This window comes from Felis catus, chromosome C2 (genome assembly GCF_018350175.1).
Source record: "Felis catus isolate Fca126 chromosome C2, F.catus_Fca126_mat1.0, whole genome shotgun sequence".
In the NCBI taxonomy this organism is placed as follows: Eukaryota; Metazoa; Chordata; class Mammalia; order Carnivora; family Felidae; genus Felis; species Felis catus.
The window spans coordinates 93,644,519-93,663,333 of NC_058376.1; the positions used below are offsets into that span (position 1 = coordinate 93,644,519).

At 40.3% G+C, this 18,815-nt stretch overlaps 1 protein-coding gene and 1 long non-coding RNA gene across 7 annotated transcripts in view; one reads left to right on the forward strand and one right to left on the reverse strand.

The window, feature by feature from the left end:
* The window catches only part of LOC123380027, a 49,964-nt gene extending 39,534 nt beyond the window's left edge, over positions 1 to 10,430 (forward strand). The window contains exon 3 of the long non-coding RNA XR_006585250.1: positions 9,969 to 10,430. This is a non-coding gene — a long non-coding RNA (uncharacterized LOC123380027). The remainder of the gene's footprint in view (positions 1 to 9,968) is intronic.
* A 62-nt stretch (positions 10,431 to 10,492) lies between these two features.
* Positions 10,493 to 18,815, reverse strand: part of FNDC3B (fibronectin type III domain containing 3B) — a 361,319-nt gene continuing 352,996 nt past the window's right edge. For all 6 annotated transcript variants that reach the window (XM_045037264.1, XM_045037263.1, XM_045037265.1 and 3 more), the window contains one exon: positions 10,493 to 14,047. In XM_045037264.1, the coding sequence (XP_044893199.1) occupies positions 13,736 to 14,047 (312 nt within the window). In that variant the 3' untranslated portion in view covers positions 10,493 to 13,735. The remainder of the gene's footprint in view (positions 14,048 to 18,815) is intronic.

Here is an 18,815-nt window from a genome sequence, read left to right on the forward strand (position 1 = left end):
TTCTCCTCGAGGATTTTGATGTCTTCCTGTCTTACATTTAGGTCTTTCATTCTAGGGGTTGTATTTTTACATTCATTTTTAGTATATGTGCTGCTGAAGCAAGCACCTATGTTTACATTCTTGATGGTATCCTTGAAGAACAAAAGTTCTAACATTTTGATAAAGTCTAATTTATCATGTGTGTGTGTGTGCATACACGTGTGTTTGTGGTGTCATATATAAGAAATTGCTTAAGCCAAGGTCATAAACCTTTACCCCTATGTTATCCTCTATATATTTTGTAGCTTTAGCTATTACAAATCTTTAGGTTTTTGTTCCATTTTAAGTTTATTTTTGTATATGGGATAAAGTAGGGGTCCAAGTTTATTCTTTTGTTTGTGTGTTTCCTGTTTTCTCAGCACCATTTGTTAAAATGCTGTCCTTTCCCCATTGAGTGACCTTGGTACTCTTATTGAAAATCAGTTGACCATAGTTATCTGGCTTTAGTTTTGGAATCTCAGTGCTATTTCATTTATCAATATGTTTATCCTTATGCCAGTATCAGACTGTTTTAACTATTGTAGGTTTGCAATAAGTTCTAAAATTAGGAAGTGTGAGACCTCCAACTTTTTTCTCTTTTTTTGAGAGAGAGAAAGAGAGAGAACAAAGTGGGGGGGTGGGGGCAGAGGGAGAAGGAGAATCTTAAGTACACTGACTTTACACCCAGTGCAGAGCCCAACATGGGTCTCGATCTCACCACTGTGAGATCATGACATGAGCTGAAATCAAGAATTGGATTCTTAATTGACTAAGTCACCCAGGGATCCCATGAGATCTCCAACTTTGTTGTTCTTTTTCAAGATTTTTTTGGCTAACCTGAGTTCCTGAACTTCTGTATGGATTTTAATATATTGTCAATTTTGTATTAAAAATAAAAAAGGAGCATCTGGGTGGCTCAGTCAGCTGAGCACCCAACTCTTGATTTCAGCTCAGGTCGTGATCCCAGGGTCATGGGATCAGGCCCCTCATCGTGCTCTGTGTTGAGCATGGAGCCTGTTTAAGATTCTCTCTGCCTCTGTCTCTCTCCCCTGCTTACATGTGCTCTCTCTCTCTCTCTCTCTCTCTCTCTCAAATTAAAAAAAAAAAAAAAGGCATGTGGAGTTTTGATAGGGATTGTTTTGAATCTCTAGATCAGTTTGGGAAGTTTTGGCATTTTGACACTTTTAAGATTTTCAACCCATGAACGCGGGTTATCTTTTGGGATTTAGTTCTTTTAACAATATTTTGTGGTTTTCAGTGTACAAGTCTTGCACTCTTGTGTTAAATTTATTCATAAGTATTTTATTCTTTTTGGTGCTATCTTAAGTGGGATTATTTTTTTTTAAATTTATTTCTATTTTTTAAGTTTATTTTGAGTGTGTGTATGTGTGTGAGTGTGAGAAGGGGAGGGACAGGGAGAGAGGGAGAGAGAGAATCCCGAGCAGTCTCCACTCTTTCAGTGCAGAGCCCGATGCAGGGGCTCACAACTGTGAGATCATGACCTGAGCTAAGATAAAGAGTTGGAGGCTTACCTGACTGAACCACCCAGGCATCCCTGGAATTGTTTTTTTAGTTATACTTTTTTGAGAGGGACATTGCTAGTGTATACATATGTAATTGACTTTTGTTTATTGATATTATATCCTGCAGCCTTGATGAACTGGTTAATGAGTGTTACTAGTTCCCTCCCCCCACTGGATTCCTTAGGATTTTCTATGTACAAGATAATGTCAACTGCAAATATAGTTTTATTTCTTCCTTTTACTACTTTTTCCTGCCTAATTATCCTAGTTAGAACCTTCAGTACAATGTTGACTAGAAGTAGCAAGAATGAACATCCTTGATTTGTTCCTGATTTTAGGGGTAAAGCTTTCAGGTTTTTTTTTTTTTAATTTTTTTAACATTTATTTATTATTGAAAGACAGAGACAGACAGAGCACAAGTGGGGGGGGGTGGGCAGAGAGAGAGGGAGACACAGAATCCGAAGCAGGCTACAGGCTCTGAGCTGTCAGCACAGAGCCTGACACAGGGCTCGAACCCACAAACCGGGAGATCATGACCTGAGCCGAAGTCAGACGCTTAACCGACTGAGCCACCCAAGCGCCCCTAGAGCTTTGTTTTTTACCATTAAGCATGAAGTTTATGGGCTTTTCATAGATCCTTTTTATCAGGTTGAGGAGAGTCCCCATCTATTCCCAGTTTATTGAGTGTTTTTTGTCATAAAAGACTGTTGGATTTTGTCAAATGCTTCTTAATTGTCTATTGAGATGATCATATTGCTTTATCTTTTATTCTATTAATATGATGTTGTACATTGGTTGATTGTCATATCAAGATGGTTGATCCCATCTTGTATTCCTTGTCAATGGCTTATATTTCTTTTTATATGTGACTGGATTCTGTTTGCCAGTATTTTGTTGAGGATTTTTGCATCTATAGTTGTCATAAGGGATAGTGATCTTTTCTTGAGATGTTAACTCATTTTTAATAGGTCAAAGGCAGTCCATAATATGAATGCATTGCTCTGTTGAGGAATATTTAAATTGCTTTTTTTCCTGTAATAAGCAGTGCTAAAATAAACACCCTTTCACATACTTACATACATATTCATTTTATTTCTTTAGACTTTTAAATATATGGTTGCTTAGTCAAGTGTATGTATGTTAAATGTTAACGTTTCTAGATTACCTTCCAAAAATGTTATAGCAGTTTACATCTCTCATCCCAGAGAGAGATGTGATTGTTCCCCCATACTTTCTCCTGCATGGGATAACCTTTTGAATTTCTTCCCAACTGTCAAATATTTTTCATTGCTTCAATTTTAATTTTCCTAACATGTAACAAGGTTGAACATTGTTCCCCATGACAGTTGCAATTTACATATCTTCTATAAACTGTCCATTTATTTGCTTTGTCTATTTTTTTTAAATTGGATTGTTTTTGTATAATGTATAGGACCTTGTGTACATTAGGGATAGTCACCATTTATCAGTGATGTTTTGCAATTCTTTCCTCTAGTTTTGATTAGTTAAATGTATCAATCTTTTCCTTTCTAGCTTGTAGGTTTCTTTTTACAGTTACCACCTCATGCATCCCTAGGTTACATAAATTTGTATATATTTTTTAAAAATACTGTATTTCCTCCTAACAAATGGCTGCAAATCTAAGTACACAAGCTAAATAAACCAATCCGGAAAGATGCTTACAAGATGCTTGTGATAAAATTGCTTTGATGACAGAGGGAAAGAAAATCCCAGGGCTTGGTTTTGAAGGGCTTGACATTATTGCAAGGCTGAAGACCTCAGGGGGGCAGACACGGGGAGAGGGGGGCGGGGGGGGGGTGAACTGGTCCATTTCCTGGAGATGAGGCCCCCTCTGGAGAACCCTAGCAAGAATTCATGGGATGCCTCAGCAGACTCCCTTGGCCCTCCCACACTGTTGGCAACCAGCTAAGCCATGCAGACTCTTGCCCCAAAGTCATGATGAGATGATGTGTGTTAAACTGCAAAACAACCTTCAGAACCCATTCCTGCATTCCCTTTCTCTTCACACCCTTAGTACCACATGTGTACTCTCTTCTATGCTATTTTTTAGTCCCTAACACCTGTGTGGCAGCATCTGAAATAAGCTTTGGAGAAACATGGTGTGTTCCCAGAGCGGCAGTCCTGGAGTTGGCTGGACAACCTTCCGGGCAGTGTTGTGATCCAAATTTTAGAAGTTTATAGTGCTTGGTGCCAATTTGCTCAGTCAAAGGTGGAGGCTGCACATATGAGAAGGAACTAGCAGACTGTTCTCTGATTCTATCATTCAAGGGATTGTAGTTTGGACAGAAAGCCATCTACCTCAAGGAGTCCAGTCTTCATAGAATCATAAAGTTAGGACTTGAGACTATGTTCAAGTTGCCTTACATTGGAGGAAAGCCAAGCTCAGAACTCCGCATTCTCACTCATTGCAGGGGAGCTTGTTCTTTATAAGGACAATCATCCCTGACTCACACATCTGACTGTTGGATAAAATATACCTGGTCCCTTTTCTTTTCTCAGGAGGGGAGAGGATGGCAGTAAAGGGACAGACTTTAAAAAAAAAAAAAAAAAAGGACTAGAGACTGAAGGTCAAAGCTGCTGTGGTTTAATATTTGTTTAAATCTTATTTTAACATCACAACATTTATGAGATAAGATCCAATGCTAGTACCATTGTTGTTCATATCATTTAAATACAATAGCAGAAGAGATCTTGAAGCGTTCTTGCCAGGCAGCACAATGCAGAGTTAGACTAAACTGGCCTCAGAAATTAGAGCCAGGCTTGAATCCTCCATCGATACTGACTTATATGCCTGTGCTTCAAGGGTGATAGCTACACTCACCTCAAAGGGCGGTGAGTCAGAAGTCAGATAATACATGTCAGGTGTTCAGCATGTTGCAAGTGCTCACTAATAAATGCTCACATTCAGCACCATTTTATTTTGGTTTTGATTTTTAAAAAACTGTAGTTTGGGGGGTACCTGGGTAGCTCAATAGATTAAGGGTCCAATTCTTGATTTTTGGCTCAGGTCATGATCTCACGGTTCGTGGGATCTGAGCTCTGAGCTGACAGCACGGAGCCTGCTTGGGATTCTCTTTTCCTCTCTCTCTACCCGTCACCCACTCATGCTCTCTCTCTCAAAATAAGTAAATAACATTAAAAAAATATCTATAGCTTTTCTAAGTTCAGTGTATACTGCTTGAAAGGTAAAAACAAACAAACAGAAACAAAACTCTGCATGAATTCCCAGCATAAAAATATTTGTGGTTGTGCATTTTATACATTGAATATTCTACTCTAAATAGGCCCCTTTGCAATATGAAATGGTTTTAAGTGCTTTCTGTCTTTGTTGGGCATGTTCTAGTCCCTGGTGTCAGAAATTCAAGTCCAATTAGCTTGAACACAAAGGGTCACAAGGAAACTGTAAAAGGGGTCAGTGAACGTAAGGACAGAATAAATTGGGCCTTAACTAGGGACTTTCTATTGCATCATTGCCCTTTTTTCTCTCCTCTTACCAGCTTCATTGTTCTGTCTCACTGGCTTTATCTACACGGAGAAAAACAGCTGCTCAAGATTTTCAAGCTTTTCATCTTAGAGGTCCAGCCATTAGAGCAAGACCACCTTGAGTCTCAATCCCAGATGGCTAGGCCATCCCTAGAATAATGTAGTGAAGTCTGGGTAGTGGTTTTAGAGGAATCCAGCAACTTGTGGAGAACAGAGTGGAGGGGGTTGAGTGTGGGAGAGGGTGTTTCTAGCCCACTGTCCTGGAAGGGAGTGGCAGACAAAACAATAGAGGCCTATCATACTTTTCTTTTCTTCCCCATGCCTGGGGAAACCAAAATGTCATCTTAGCTCAGGCTCTGCAAAAATAACACCACAGAGCCTTCAGGCTTTGGGCAAAAGCACCTTAACTGCAGAGAAGCCAATTTTCATTTATGCTAATATTCATAAGTGCCGAACATGAAAATATGCACAGCAGGATAGGAAGGTTTGAGCACATCACTGAGGCTGGTAGGGGTCAGTTACACAAATCTCATTCAATTCAATTTCCAACTCTGTGTGGATCCTGAGTTTTATCCCTATTCCCCCGTGCCCCGCCACCCCGCCACTCCCCCCCCCCCCCACAATACAACACAAGTCTTTTCACATGATGATTAAAGAATGTATTTGCACATGACAACTTAGAAATGTATTGCCTCGCATAGATCCATGTGTTATTTAGGACACTGCATTCTGTGGCCCACTGTTCTCAAACTTCATCCATTTGCTCATCATTCCCGTGATTTCTGCCATATCTGAGTAGCACCTGCGCCATTATTTACTTACCATATTCCTTTTCTTAAATATCCACTTTAATCTTATCTGGTTTTCTTTGATATGCTGGATACAATTTTTCCTAGTACAGATGACAAAACTACATAATTTAAAGATGTCAAGCCATGTACCCTTTATAGTTATCTTGTATATTTCCCCACTTTGGGAAACAATGCTATAGTGGAAAATCTACAGCGTTCAATAGCTCATATGTGCAAGAAATTTTGTTAATGTGAATTGAACATGTTTCTTGTAGAACCTGTTTGGATAGAAAACAAAAAATCTGTGCCTTCAGTCCTAAGGGGGAAAAAAAACTAAGAAGCATCCTTTAGGTATCCTTTGACTTGGAAAAGGGGATGGAAATTTATTTCTTATGGTTTTGTTAACCATAAAATTATTTTTTATTTCCTAATATGTAAATGCATCTTTCATCTACAAGGCCAAAATATTATAGTTAAGGCTAAAATCCTCTTTGATCATCACCTCCCCATTTCTTATTAGGGCAAATCTGAGTTACAAATTCAGGTTCTATCCTTTCAGACTTCTGGCCACGATTATCTCTGTTCCATTTGATGTCAGTTAACAGCTACTCACAGATTTCCTTCAGTGCCTTGAACCAGCAAGTTTTCCACTCTTCTTCACGGGGCTCTGTATATTGGAGCATGCCTTCCACAGGCAGAGAGTTCGCAGTTCCACCCTGGCCTTCATTCCTTGCTTGCACAGGGCCTTGTGATCAGGCAGAAGTGAGACTGAGGACTTCTCAGGTCCTTCCTTGGCGCACTCATAGCCCTGTACATGTACATGGCCTTCTAGATGCTCAGGACCACGTCACAAGCTTTAACCGCCCCCTTGGATATCTCCGTCCCCAGGTCTTGGAAGTTTTTGACCAGGCTCTTGTTTGCCCCAACTGGTACTGCAGCCTCAAGCAGCGACAGTGTTACATGATTACACTGATTATTTTTCAACAAATGCCCTGGATATAAGGTTTTTCCCATAAAGCGAGCTCCGAGTCAAGTTAAATAGTGACACTGATCTGGGGAGGAGATATTCTGAGATGCTCCAAACCCAGTATGCTCCCTCTGGTGGCCGCAGGGCTCATTTTCAAGGCTACTGTGGAGCTGGGGAGAAGAGTAGATTGCGATAAAAAAACACAAAGCCTGCTGTTCTTATCAAGGTTCAGATTGTTACAAGGCTTTAATTTCCAGAGTTCTGGAAAACTTGTTGGCATTTTTCTTGTTGCCACTGTTTTTGTTGCTTTGATGGAGAAGCAAATATATACAGACGTTCTCCATCAAATTCTTGGAAATCTTGTCTCTTCCCCCGCCCCACATACCGTTTACTCACTTTTGTCAGAGATGAGTAAAAGGTGATATTCTTCTATTGGAAGAGACAAGATCATCCATATTCTTATCAAGAATTTGGTGAGAAATGTGGTCAGCTGCACAGCAAATGCCCCAACCAACAAGGACAGCCATTATTCACCTTTGTTGAGCATCATTCTAGAATAAGACCTACAGTTGCCAGGTCTTTCAAATTTTAGTAGAATCTGGAATTCAGTATTTTGTATGAAATTTCCACATTAAAAACATTTAAATGTTTATTGTTGAGAGAGAGAGAGAGCGTGAGTGGGGGAAGGGCAGAGAGAGGGAGACACAGAATCCGAAGCAGGCTCCAGGCTCTGAGCTGTCAGTACAGAGCCCGACATGGGGCTTGAACCCACAAACCATGAGATCATGACCTGAGCCTAAATCAGACGTTTAACCGACTGAGCCACCCAGGCGCCCTTAAATTTCCACATTTTAAACGATAAATTGACGACTTCAATTAAAATGAAAATATTGCATTAAAAATAACACACCCATGCAAAAGACTATGGTTTGGAGCAACAGGTCTTATGGATTACATCACTGCCAAATGCTGCAGAGGTGATGAGACTTGCTGTCCCAAACATATATTCCCTCCCTCCAGTCCAGCAGTAGAGGCGGAAACTTTTTTTTTTGGTCGTCACTCTGAATAAAGGGTAGCTGCACACAGATCTAATTGTTACTTTTAATTAGCACAAGGTAAGATATCTTGAGAGGTTTAAAAGGGTCATTTGCACCCGTTTTGGGGGTAGGTCATGCAAACATGTTGGCCGGGTGGGGGTAGGAGGAAGATACAGTGAAAATTACATAAATTCTTTTGGGGCAAAGGGCTGGATAGTCAACTTCTGCATGAAAAGCACTGGGGGCAGAATCCCATGGATTCTTCTTTCTTGTTTTATTTGCCTGTATGGCAAATATGGGAGAGCATATCCTCTAATAGCTTCCGAGAATGGGAGCATGGGAGGCAAATTTGTGAGATCTCACATTTCTAAAAATGTCTTCATGATCCTTCACACTTGGCCAAGAGTAAGCAGGTGGGAAATCTTCATCTTTCAAATCTTGACGTACTTGCGTCACTGATTTCTAGCTTCCAGTGTTGCTAGCAAGCAGTATAAAGCTATTCTGATTTCTAATCCTTCTATGTGACCTTCTACATTTTTGGGAGCTTCCCTTGGTCCTAGTGTTTTGAAATTTCAGGACGGTGTGCCTTGGGGGAGGTTTATTTCCACTCATCGTGCTGAGCACCCTCCTGCCCTTTCCTTCTGGAAACACGGTGTTTCATGATTTCTTCTCCATTTTCTCTGTTCTTTCTCAAGTCCCTACTACTTGGATATTTTATGTTCTGGTCTGATCCTAATCTTTTATATTTTCATTTGTTTTATTTTGGGGTTATTCTCTTAATTGCAGCTTCTAACCCTTCTGAATTTTTCATTTCCGAGAGCATTTCCACGTTCGTTAAGCGCCCTTTTCAATAGCATTCTGTCCTCAGTCTAAAGAGGATTTATTTCCTCTCATCTCTCGGGAGATAAACAATTGTTTCCTGAAGTTGCTTCTCCCTTAGTCTCTGATTCTTCCACGTTGTTGGCTTTGGCTTTTCATGTTAGCAGCTTTCATCAGATGTCAGGTCATTCTTCATTAAGCTGGAGGACTCAAAAGCTGACAGGGGATTGTTGAGTGAGTGTTTCACCTCGGGGCAGTGGTTCTCAATCCTGGCTGCACAGAGGAAACACCTGTGGGGCTTTAAAAGTCACCGATGCTGGGGCGCCTGGGTGGCTCAGTCGGTTGGGTATCCAACTTTGGCTCGGGTCATGATCTTATGGTCTGTGAGTTCGAGCCCCATGTCGGGCTCTGTGCTGTCAGTTCAGAGCCTGGAGCCTGCACCGGATTCTGTGTCTCCCTCTCTCCCTGCCCCTCCCCCACTCACTCAAAAAATGAATAAACATTAAAAAAAAAATCACCAGCGCTCCGGAAATACACATTTTATTGGTCCAAAGTATGATGTGGGTGTAGGGGTTTTGAAAAGCACCGCAGGTGATATTACTGTGCAGCCCAGGCTGAGAAGAACCACCCAAGGATGCTCTGGCTGAGCCATTTCATTGACCATCTTTAGATCTTTCTTTTTGGGCTATGAGGCTCTCTAGGTAACACGCTTAATATTCTCCTGTATGCATATGTTCACTGAATCCCATTTCTGATATGGTACACACAACTTTACTCTCAGCTGTGGATTGTGTCTCCCAGGCTAGGGATTTCTATTTTACCTTTTGAGGAGAAACATACAGGCTTCTGCAGGGTTGCAGCTGTCCAACTGGAAACACAACACGGGAGGAATTTTATGGATCCAATGGCATTTGAAACAGGTTTCAACTAGTAGTATTTTAGGTTCCTTTCCCTGTTCATCATCACTTCAAAAGGACATGTTTCTGTCAATTTTTGAGCCTTCAGCGTATTCTGCATGTGAATTGAGGTGATGCTCATTCCTCTCCTTGAGAAATTAGAATTCCAAAATTCTGGTGCTAGCAAGTGCTTTCCCATTCTTCCCAGTGTTGAGGGGAGTTGGGATTCAACAACAGTAACAATAACGACAACAACAACAAATCTTTACTAGATTTTCAGTGGAGTGTTAGGAGCATGCAAACTCTGACGTGTCCACTTTGTCACCTTTACTCACAGGAATGGCCATCACGCTTTATAACGCAGAGCTTATTTTCTTCTAAAAAGTTTTTCTGTACATTTTTTTTTCCTCCAGAAATGAGAAAGATACTAGCGATTCCTAGCAAAACCATCTGAACATAAGGAAACCACGGCCATAGCAGGGGCACTGTGCTTTATTGCTGTTGTTGTTGTTGAATGAGAGCCAGGGGAGGGAAGATGGAAGTCAAAACCCTGGGAGTTCGTCTTGGAGAGAGAGCATTCTGGGTCTCCGTGCCTACGGAGATAGACCTGGGCCCCTAAGGTTTGGCATTTGGATAACAGGTAAGGGACGCAGACTCTGACAAAGAATTAACTGGCAGCCCCCGGGCCTGTATTGTCCATAATCACATTTTAGCTGTCCCATACAGGGAAATCTGAATCGTTAGCTTCTTTTGAGACATTAGCACATGTGATTATGGCCTGTGATCTTGCAGGACCTCGGGTGCAACTGCTCTTTTGGATGCCACCTGGGTGGCCTCGAAAGGCATTTGTGCAACTTTGGGGATGTGGTTTAAGTTTTTAAAAAGTAACAACAACAACAAAAGCAATCCTATTCATGGCAGAAAAACCCTACTTACGTCAGAAAGAATTAAAACATTTATTGGGCATAAATATATTACATATACACTACAGATACAGTTAGGTATTACATATAGCATAGTATTTGCAAAATCTATACATTAAAATTGATATGGCAGTTTTAATACAATGTGTATGAAATAGTCTAAAATTTACAATACAGGAAAACATGATTATTTTTTTTTTTCTCCTAGAGTTGAAAACCTTGGAATGTATGTCCAACAGTGAGGTAAAACATTTTGTCTTTCAATTTAAAGAACTGTGCAAGGATAACATTCAAACACATTCAATTAGGGCACTTTTCAATTTTGACAGGAATACTGATTTACTGTAGCCAACAAAACACAGTTAGAAAATGCCAACAATTTCAAGTTGATAAGAACAAGGCAGATAATATGAAAAAAATCTTTTAAAAAAGTTTTCTCTTTAAACAGTTTCTTTGAGGACAAAGGGCAGTTTGCATTACATGACTGGAATTTCTTGTGCCAGGGAGGAATCTGACATACAGAGCATCGGGAATCGGCCACTCACTCATTCCTACGTATTGCAAAAGGGCAAGAGAAATAAGGTCGATATAACACTTTATTTTATTGTTCGTGTGTAACGGCGATACACATATAGTTATATACTGATGTCACAAATACGTATTTGTGATAGAAAACAGAGCCAGATGGAGTAATAATTTTTGGACTGACGGGTTTATAATGGACACCAAATCACGAAAAACAATAAAATAAAGTGCCGCCAGCTGGTATTTCACCCACTTCAGCTTTCTGGTGGCTCAACAGGATGACAATCTCCAAAAAGATAAAGTACTCGTAGCAGTCTTGGCCTTAAGTATTCTTTCATTTAAAACATTTCAACCAATTCAGAGAATTTCTTTATAGCAGCAGTTCTGAAGTGTTTCCAAAAAGGGACCCCCCCCCCCCACCCGACAAACAGGGTTTTTGGACACACTTAACTCTTCATTTCATGCAGGTGTTTTGGGGGGAGAAGGTGTGTTTTAAGCAATGGTCTCCGGAAACGCAGATGCCACGGTAGAGTGGGTCATAATACATACTTAAGCAGAGGGCTGAGTTTTGGAAGGCCAGAACTTTGGCAAAAATATATTTACCTTGATGCCATCACTTTGCAAGGCTAATTAAACTAATTATTACAGTCAATAACAAAATACAAAACTCTCTAGTACTTACTACATCAATATAGGCACACAGAGTAATTCATTGATCTCAGCACTTTCTTTCAAGAGATGATTATGGTTTTTTGGGTACATGTAAACGTTTCAATCACTGATAATGGATTTTTTTTTTTTTTGGCATTTAATGCACTAGATGCTCTTCTCTTTAAAAACACAAGAAAATGTCAGAAGATTGATAATAATACTACAGATGTTGCCAAGGTACAGGACTGACCTAAAAATTACAAAAGTATAAAACACAAAATAACATGCTACAAGGGGAAATTAGTACATAAGTACATTTAAAAAATTTTACAATAAATAAAGATTGCACTGTAATTGGCATTTAAAGTACTGTATGCAGAATATAGTATAAATAAACCAAAAACAAAATAATGTTGGTTTCCCCATGACTTTGGTATGGGAATATTATAAGCTAGTACAGGATACTGCATCTTAAGACAACATAGACCAAGCACAAAATCGCTATGATCAAGAAAAACCAAGTAGCAAAAATATACAAAAACAGAAGCAGGGGGATACACTGTGTCTGTTGCACCCTTTTGGAATATATTTATTTGCACCTCCAACTCTTAAATGTCCCTGAGGTACGCGAACATTATGGACTTCATATAAATAATCCAATGACTTTGGGTTAAACTTGATTATCTCATGACTCAGAATAAACATGCAAGAGTAACACTTTGCACTCCAATAGCACCTGTTGATCAAGGATCTCAAAGCACTTACAAACATTAGAATCCCCATTTCATTTTATTTCATTTTATTTTTAATGCACGGGAAACTGAGGCACAGAGAGGTAAAGTGACGTGTTCAGGTCACGCAGCAAGTTAGTGACAGATCCAGGGAGAGAATCTAGGCTCCTTCACCCCCAAACACCCTGTGCTCACCACCAAATATCATTCCCTCTCCACACATGGCCAGGTCAAACCCACAAAAATAGGAACTACAAATTTAGATGACTCTCGTTTGGGTTTTACCAGTTTTCATCTGCTGTTAGATTAATAGGATGTGCATTGAATCAAGGTATTGAAATTCGATCACTTCATTGATACCTCAAAGAACAGCCTAAAGGCAAATCTTTCCAAAACAACAAGCTGTAAGAAGACTGCTCACAATTAGTATGAATCATGGACAATGGGCAGAGGCACTAAACAGTCACCAGTTCTCGCCATATAACTCTGGTCAAACATAACAGAATATAATAACTCTAGTGATTAGATTAGAAGTAGTTCTACACAAAGACAAACAAACAAGTTAAAGCAGCTTTTAAAACAGCTGAACAAGGAAACAACTAACTATTGCACAATGCCCTCTTAAAATTACTGCTATGAATCGATGGGGTAAAAATCTACAATGCTCCATAATTTATAGGTGCATTTTGGTTACTTGATTTCTTAGACAGGCAGCTCATAGTGTTAAAATCAGAAGAAATACAGATCATTAAAACATTTTAGATTAAAGTACACATTTTGATTCAAATGAGTTAAACAACTGAGTGACAAAAGGGTTGTTTAGGGCAGCCTTATCTGAGCGAACACATCTTCTGTACGTTGTTGTTGCCGTTGTAGTTGTGTGCTAATACTCTGACAACACTGGAATCCTAGACCTGTAACTACACACACTGTGATTCATGTTCACAGATATCGATGATCAAGACAAAAGAAGTGACTGGTGAATATAAATTACTAAACTGTAACATGGAAGAAAAAAAAACAAACAACCAAAGGCTTGCAAAAGACATCAGTGAAAACAGAATAAAGGTAAATCTGAAGATAAAAGAAAACATATGAAAGCTAGCTTTTGGTATCCGGTTTGCTTTTCTTTAAAAAAAAAAAAAATCCAGTTTAGTCTCTTCCTAGTTTTGCATTTCAAAAAGGTGCACCAAAACACTGATATTTTTTTTTCCTAGCTAAATCTGTAAAACAAGAGAAGTATATAAATCAAAGAACAGAAGGGCTTAAAAAGGGGAGTATCTGAATAAATGTGTGTATTAAAATGTGTAGCATTAATTAAATTCATACCTCTAGTTTTGTTGGGTTTGTTTACTTCATTAAGAAGTACTGTAATATAAAGGCAAACAAAATAGACAAAGTTGCGAAGCCGACCACAATGAGGGCTGCAAACTGTTCGTCAGTAGGCATCATGCTCTTCATTCTGGGATCGTCTATGCTCCCCGTGTCCCCTGTGAGCATGACCTCGCTTCGCTGTAATACAAAAGCCGCAGAGGGGCTGAAAGCTCCGCTTAGCTCCTGAGAGGTGTCTACACAGCGACGGCACACGCACACGCGGAACCTGTAGTCTGTGTTGGTCTGGAGGCCTGAGATCTGGAATGTTGCTTCTTCTCCCTTGTATACCTTCCAGGGAAAACGAAAAAGTCCTGGTCAGTTAATCTGTAACACTGTGGTCTTCTAAAGGAATAATCCTATAACGCTGGGGGCCTTGTGGACCTGGCTTTACGCCATAAAAACAAAAATGATGTAGACGGGTTATTTCTCCCAATCTGTATTTCATCCAACAGCAACAAAGGAAGGTGTTCTAACCCACTCTGAATAAACCTAATACAAAATTCAGCGACTAGAATTGCAGCTGGCCTAAGTAATACATACGCATCTAAATTTTAATAAGCATTTAGGCTGTAAATTAGAAGATGACTTAATTCTTACAAAGAGCCCCAGATCTTGGTCCACAGAACAAATTAACATTTGCTGAAAGGAAACAATTAAAAAGTTGTAGAAACAATACAATGCAAAGTGTCAGTTGGATGATTTTTTGACAGTTGCATGCACCATATAACACTACCCCATTAAGATCTCCTACTTCCACCTTCAAGAAGTACATCCTATTCTGGGGCCCCTGGGTGGCTCAGTCAGTTAAGCATCTGACTGTTGATCCCGGCTCAGGGCATGATCTCATGGTTCATGAGTTCGAGCCCCAAATAGGACTCTGCACTGATGGGGTAGAGCCTGCATGGGATTGTTTCTCCTTCTCTTTCAAATAAATAAAAAGAAGTACACGCTATTCTGACTTGTTTCTGTACTTAGTTTGGCCTGCTCTAGAAGTTCATATAAATGGCATCCCACTTCATGCCCGCTCTTGTGCCTACAAGCTTCATCCAGGTTACGGATTCAGTAGTGTTCCATCACCTGTCTAGACCTCAATGTATCCATTCTCTTTATGATGGACATTTGCATTTTTTTCCCAGTTTGGAGCTTTTATATAATAAGGCTGCTATGAGCATCTGTGTACAAATCTTTGAGGACTTAAGTTTTTATTTTTCTGGAGTAAATACTTAGGAGAAGTGCTGGGTCACAGGAACATCTACATTTCACTTCATGAGAAATAGTTTTCCCAAGTGATTACATCACTTACCTTCTGCCAGCAAAGTAGGAGAGTTCTGGTTGTACCCCATCCTCATCAACATTTGTTATTATTGGTAATTTATATTTTAGCCATTCTGATGGGTGATAATGCTATCTCATTTGCATTTGTCTGATGCCTAACGATGTTTCCTATATTTTCATCTGCTTATTGGTCATTCATATACCTTCTTTTGTGAAGAGTATGTTCAAGTCTTTTTGCCTGTTTTTAATTTACTTACTTTTAGTTATTTGTAGGAGCTCTTCTTTAAAAAATTTTTTTTTAAATGTTTATTTATTTTTGAAAGAGAGACACAGAGTGAGAGCAGGGGAGGGGCAGAGAGAGAGAGAGGGAGATACAGAATCTGAAGCAGGCTCCAGGCTCTGAGCTGTTAGCACAGAGCCTGATGCGGGGTTCAAACCCATGAACCGTGAGATCATGACCTGAGCTGAAGTCAAACGCTTAACTGACTGAGCCACCCAGGTGCCCCTGTAGGAGCTATTTTTATCATCTGGATATAAATCCTTGGCCAGATACATCTTACAAATATTTTCTCCTAGTTTTGTGGGAGGTATGTGCCTAATTGTTTTCTTGAAAAAAAATTTTTTCTACACACTCCAATTTATCACAAATTAACATTTAAGTAATTCAGTGGTCCATCTGGTCATACAGACAGTAAACACAAGACAATCTGTTTTTTTTCCATTAAGGACCTGGGAAATTTTCTTCCCCTTTGTTAACTCTAATACAATCACCACGAGGCTTACCATAACAGGGACCTGAAAACTACCAGTCTACTTAGAGAACTCTTGGAGGAAGGGAGATCTCACAAGGCTCTTTTATCAAAGTGATAGCCTCAAACTTAAAGAAAATGATGATCACATTAAAATTAGATAAAAATTCATGGCTTACATTACAATCAATGAATTGAGATAGGAAAAAAAGTACCTGGAACTCAAGCAAATCAGTAAGAGATTTGGCTGATGAATAAGAAAGTAAAATTAACTGAATCTTTCTTGTATGAATGGCAGTGAGGATTGATAAAGCACTTAAAATATGCCTGGTACATAGCACTGCACAGGAAAAGGAAGCTATTACACCAACAACTCCAAATATATTATTAAAACACAGCAATTAAAAGTGATAATCATAAGCATTTTCAACCTAGCTACAGGCTAACTTAGTAAAGCTGTCGTTTTTGCCCATCAATACAAATCCCCTAGAAAATAAAAAGTATTTCCAATGTTCTCAACGTTGTCTGAAACACTTGTCAGTACAGAGTTAGTGGGGATCTACAAATGTTGAGTGTTTTTAAAAAAATTTTTTAAATGTTTATTTTTGAGAGAGAGAGAGAGAGAGAGAGAGAGAGAGAGCCCGAGCCCAGAATCCGAAGCAGGCTCCAGGTTCTGAGCTGTCAGCACAGAGCCTGGTGCGGGGCTCGAACTCACACGCTGTGAGATCATGACCTGAGCTGAAGCTTGGAAGCTCAACCAACTGAGCCACCCAGGCGCCTCCAAATGTTGAGTGTTTTTAAAGCCTGGTGTATCAACTTCTATCAATTACCAAGAAATAGGACATACCATCAGTGAACACAAGTATTCTGGCCATGCATTTAGTGTTGGGCAAACAAAGACAGTAAAAGGATCTCATGGTTTAGAAAAGGGAACCAACTACCAATGTTCACTTGATATTTAGCCTTTACAAAATTTTTTTGGGGGGCATCTGGGTTGCTCAGTCAGTTGGTTAAGCGTCTGACTTTGGCTCAGGTCACGATCTCACAGTTTGTGAGTTTGAGCCCTGCATCAGGCTCTGTACCGACAGCTCAGAGCCTGGAGCCTGCTTCGGATTCTGTGTCTCCCTCTCTCTCTCTGCCCCTCACCAGCTTGTACTCTGTCTCTCTCTAAAATAAATAGACATTAAAAAAAAATTTTTTTAAAAGATCATAACCTGAGCTGAAGTCAGACGCTTAACCGACTGAGCTACCAAGGCGCCCCAGATATTTAGCCTTTTTCTTAAGATTTTTCCTCCCTCGTTTTCAAACTTTACAATGTCTTATTTATTATACTTTTGTCTAGGGATCAAGTGCCAGAAAACCAATTTTGTTTCTTACTACTATCCAGATTCATCATTGCTTTTGCTAGGCCTTTTGTAAGATTTTAAGCATGTTCTGGGGTGGCTGGGTGGCTCCGTTGGTTAAGCGTCTGACTTTGGCTCAGGTCAAGATCTTGCGGCTTGTGAGTTTGAGCCCCACGTCGGGCTCTGTGCTGACAGCTCAGAGCCTGGAGCCTGCTTCGGATTCTGTGTCTCCCTCTCTCTGCCCCTTCCCCAGCTCACCCTCTGTCTCTCTCTCTCAAAAATAAATTAACATTAAAAAAAAAAAACTAAAAAAAAAAAAAAAAAGATTTTAAGCATGTTCCCCTTGGTGAGTTACTTACCTTATTTCTTTAAAGACTGTAGCAAGAGCACTAGCAACTGGAGTCATAGACAGAACTGGTTTGGAGCAACCAAGTATGAAAGGGCTGTAAGAAGAGCGCCCCTGTCTGGTACTAAGAGACCACTGAGGGAGAGGTCTCTCACTGCTCCAGTGATGATTTAGTTAAATGATGGTTTAAGAGGAGCTTGTTGTCATGGTGACTGCCCCGACCCACACACTGCCAGCTCTTCAGGAGTTCCAACTACACCCTGATGGAACTGTCTATGAATTATTTCCCAACATGTGGGTGGTCTCAAGGAAACAAATGGTGTACATGTTTTTTCATTAAAGAAATCTTTTAACTGTAATGTTCTTTACTTTCTTAATTGAGATTTAATCTCCTAAGTCTAAATGCTCAAGTTGGTATTTTCTGAGAAAAGCCTTTTCTTGGAAACTATGGAGACCATTCCTGGAGGGAATGATTTACAACCCACGGGACCAGTTTGATAAAGAAGGTCCTTCCACACTTGCCACCCAGCTCTGGTTTCTTATCTGCAACGTCCCAGTAAACAAGCCATTCTGATTCTGTGGTGAGAAGTTAGCACTGGGATGTTTACTGAATTGGAGAGAAGCTGTCATACAGCTTAGCTGTAAGATTTCCTGCTAGATCTGTTTTACTGAAGAGGCCGCTCCTCCTGAAGTATCTGTTGGCACTTACCACACACAGGTCGAAAGACTGTAGCTGTTGGAGCTCTTCTCCTCCGTGCAACCTGGGGAACTGGGAGGCAAGTGGGCCTTCCCTTCTCAAGCACAGGGACTGGAACCAGGATCCCAGGTCTAAATGCTCGCTCCGTTACTTTCTAGGTTTGTGAACTTAGGCAACCGAACAGCTTTGAGCCTTAATTTCCTCACCTTTAACATGGGAATAGTAACAGTACCTAACCTAACTCTAAGGGGGGGGGGGGGTGAGGGTTAAAGAGAAACTGTATGTGAAGAATGCTTTGCGAGAACACGCTGCGGAAGGTAAGCCAACTTTATCCAGTTTAATCCTCCTGCTTAGAGATAAAGCAAGCGAGGATCTTCAGAAAGGCTGTTCATTTCTTAAGGATTCCTTGCAAAGATGAGATCCCACTCCTAAGTCAAATACCTCTGCTCACCAGTGGAACCGCCCCAGCTCTGCCTGTGCCATTCCCTCTGGTAGAGATGCCACCACCTGCCCTCTGCTTTCCTCCTCATCTAATGACTACAGTCTGCCATGAGGTCCAGCTCTCATGGCCTGACTCGGTCTTCCCAGACAGCCCCACTCTCTGTCTGGTGTTTCCATTAAACCCCTCCCAGATCACCCCATCCTG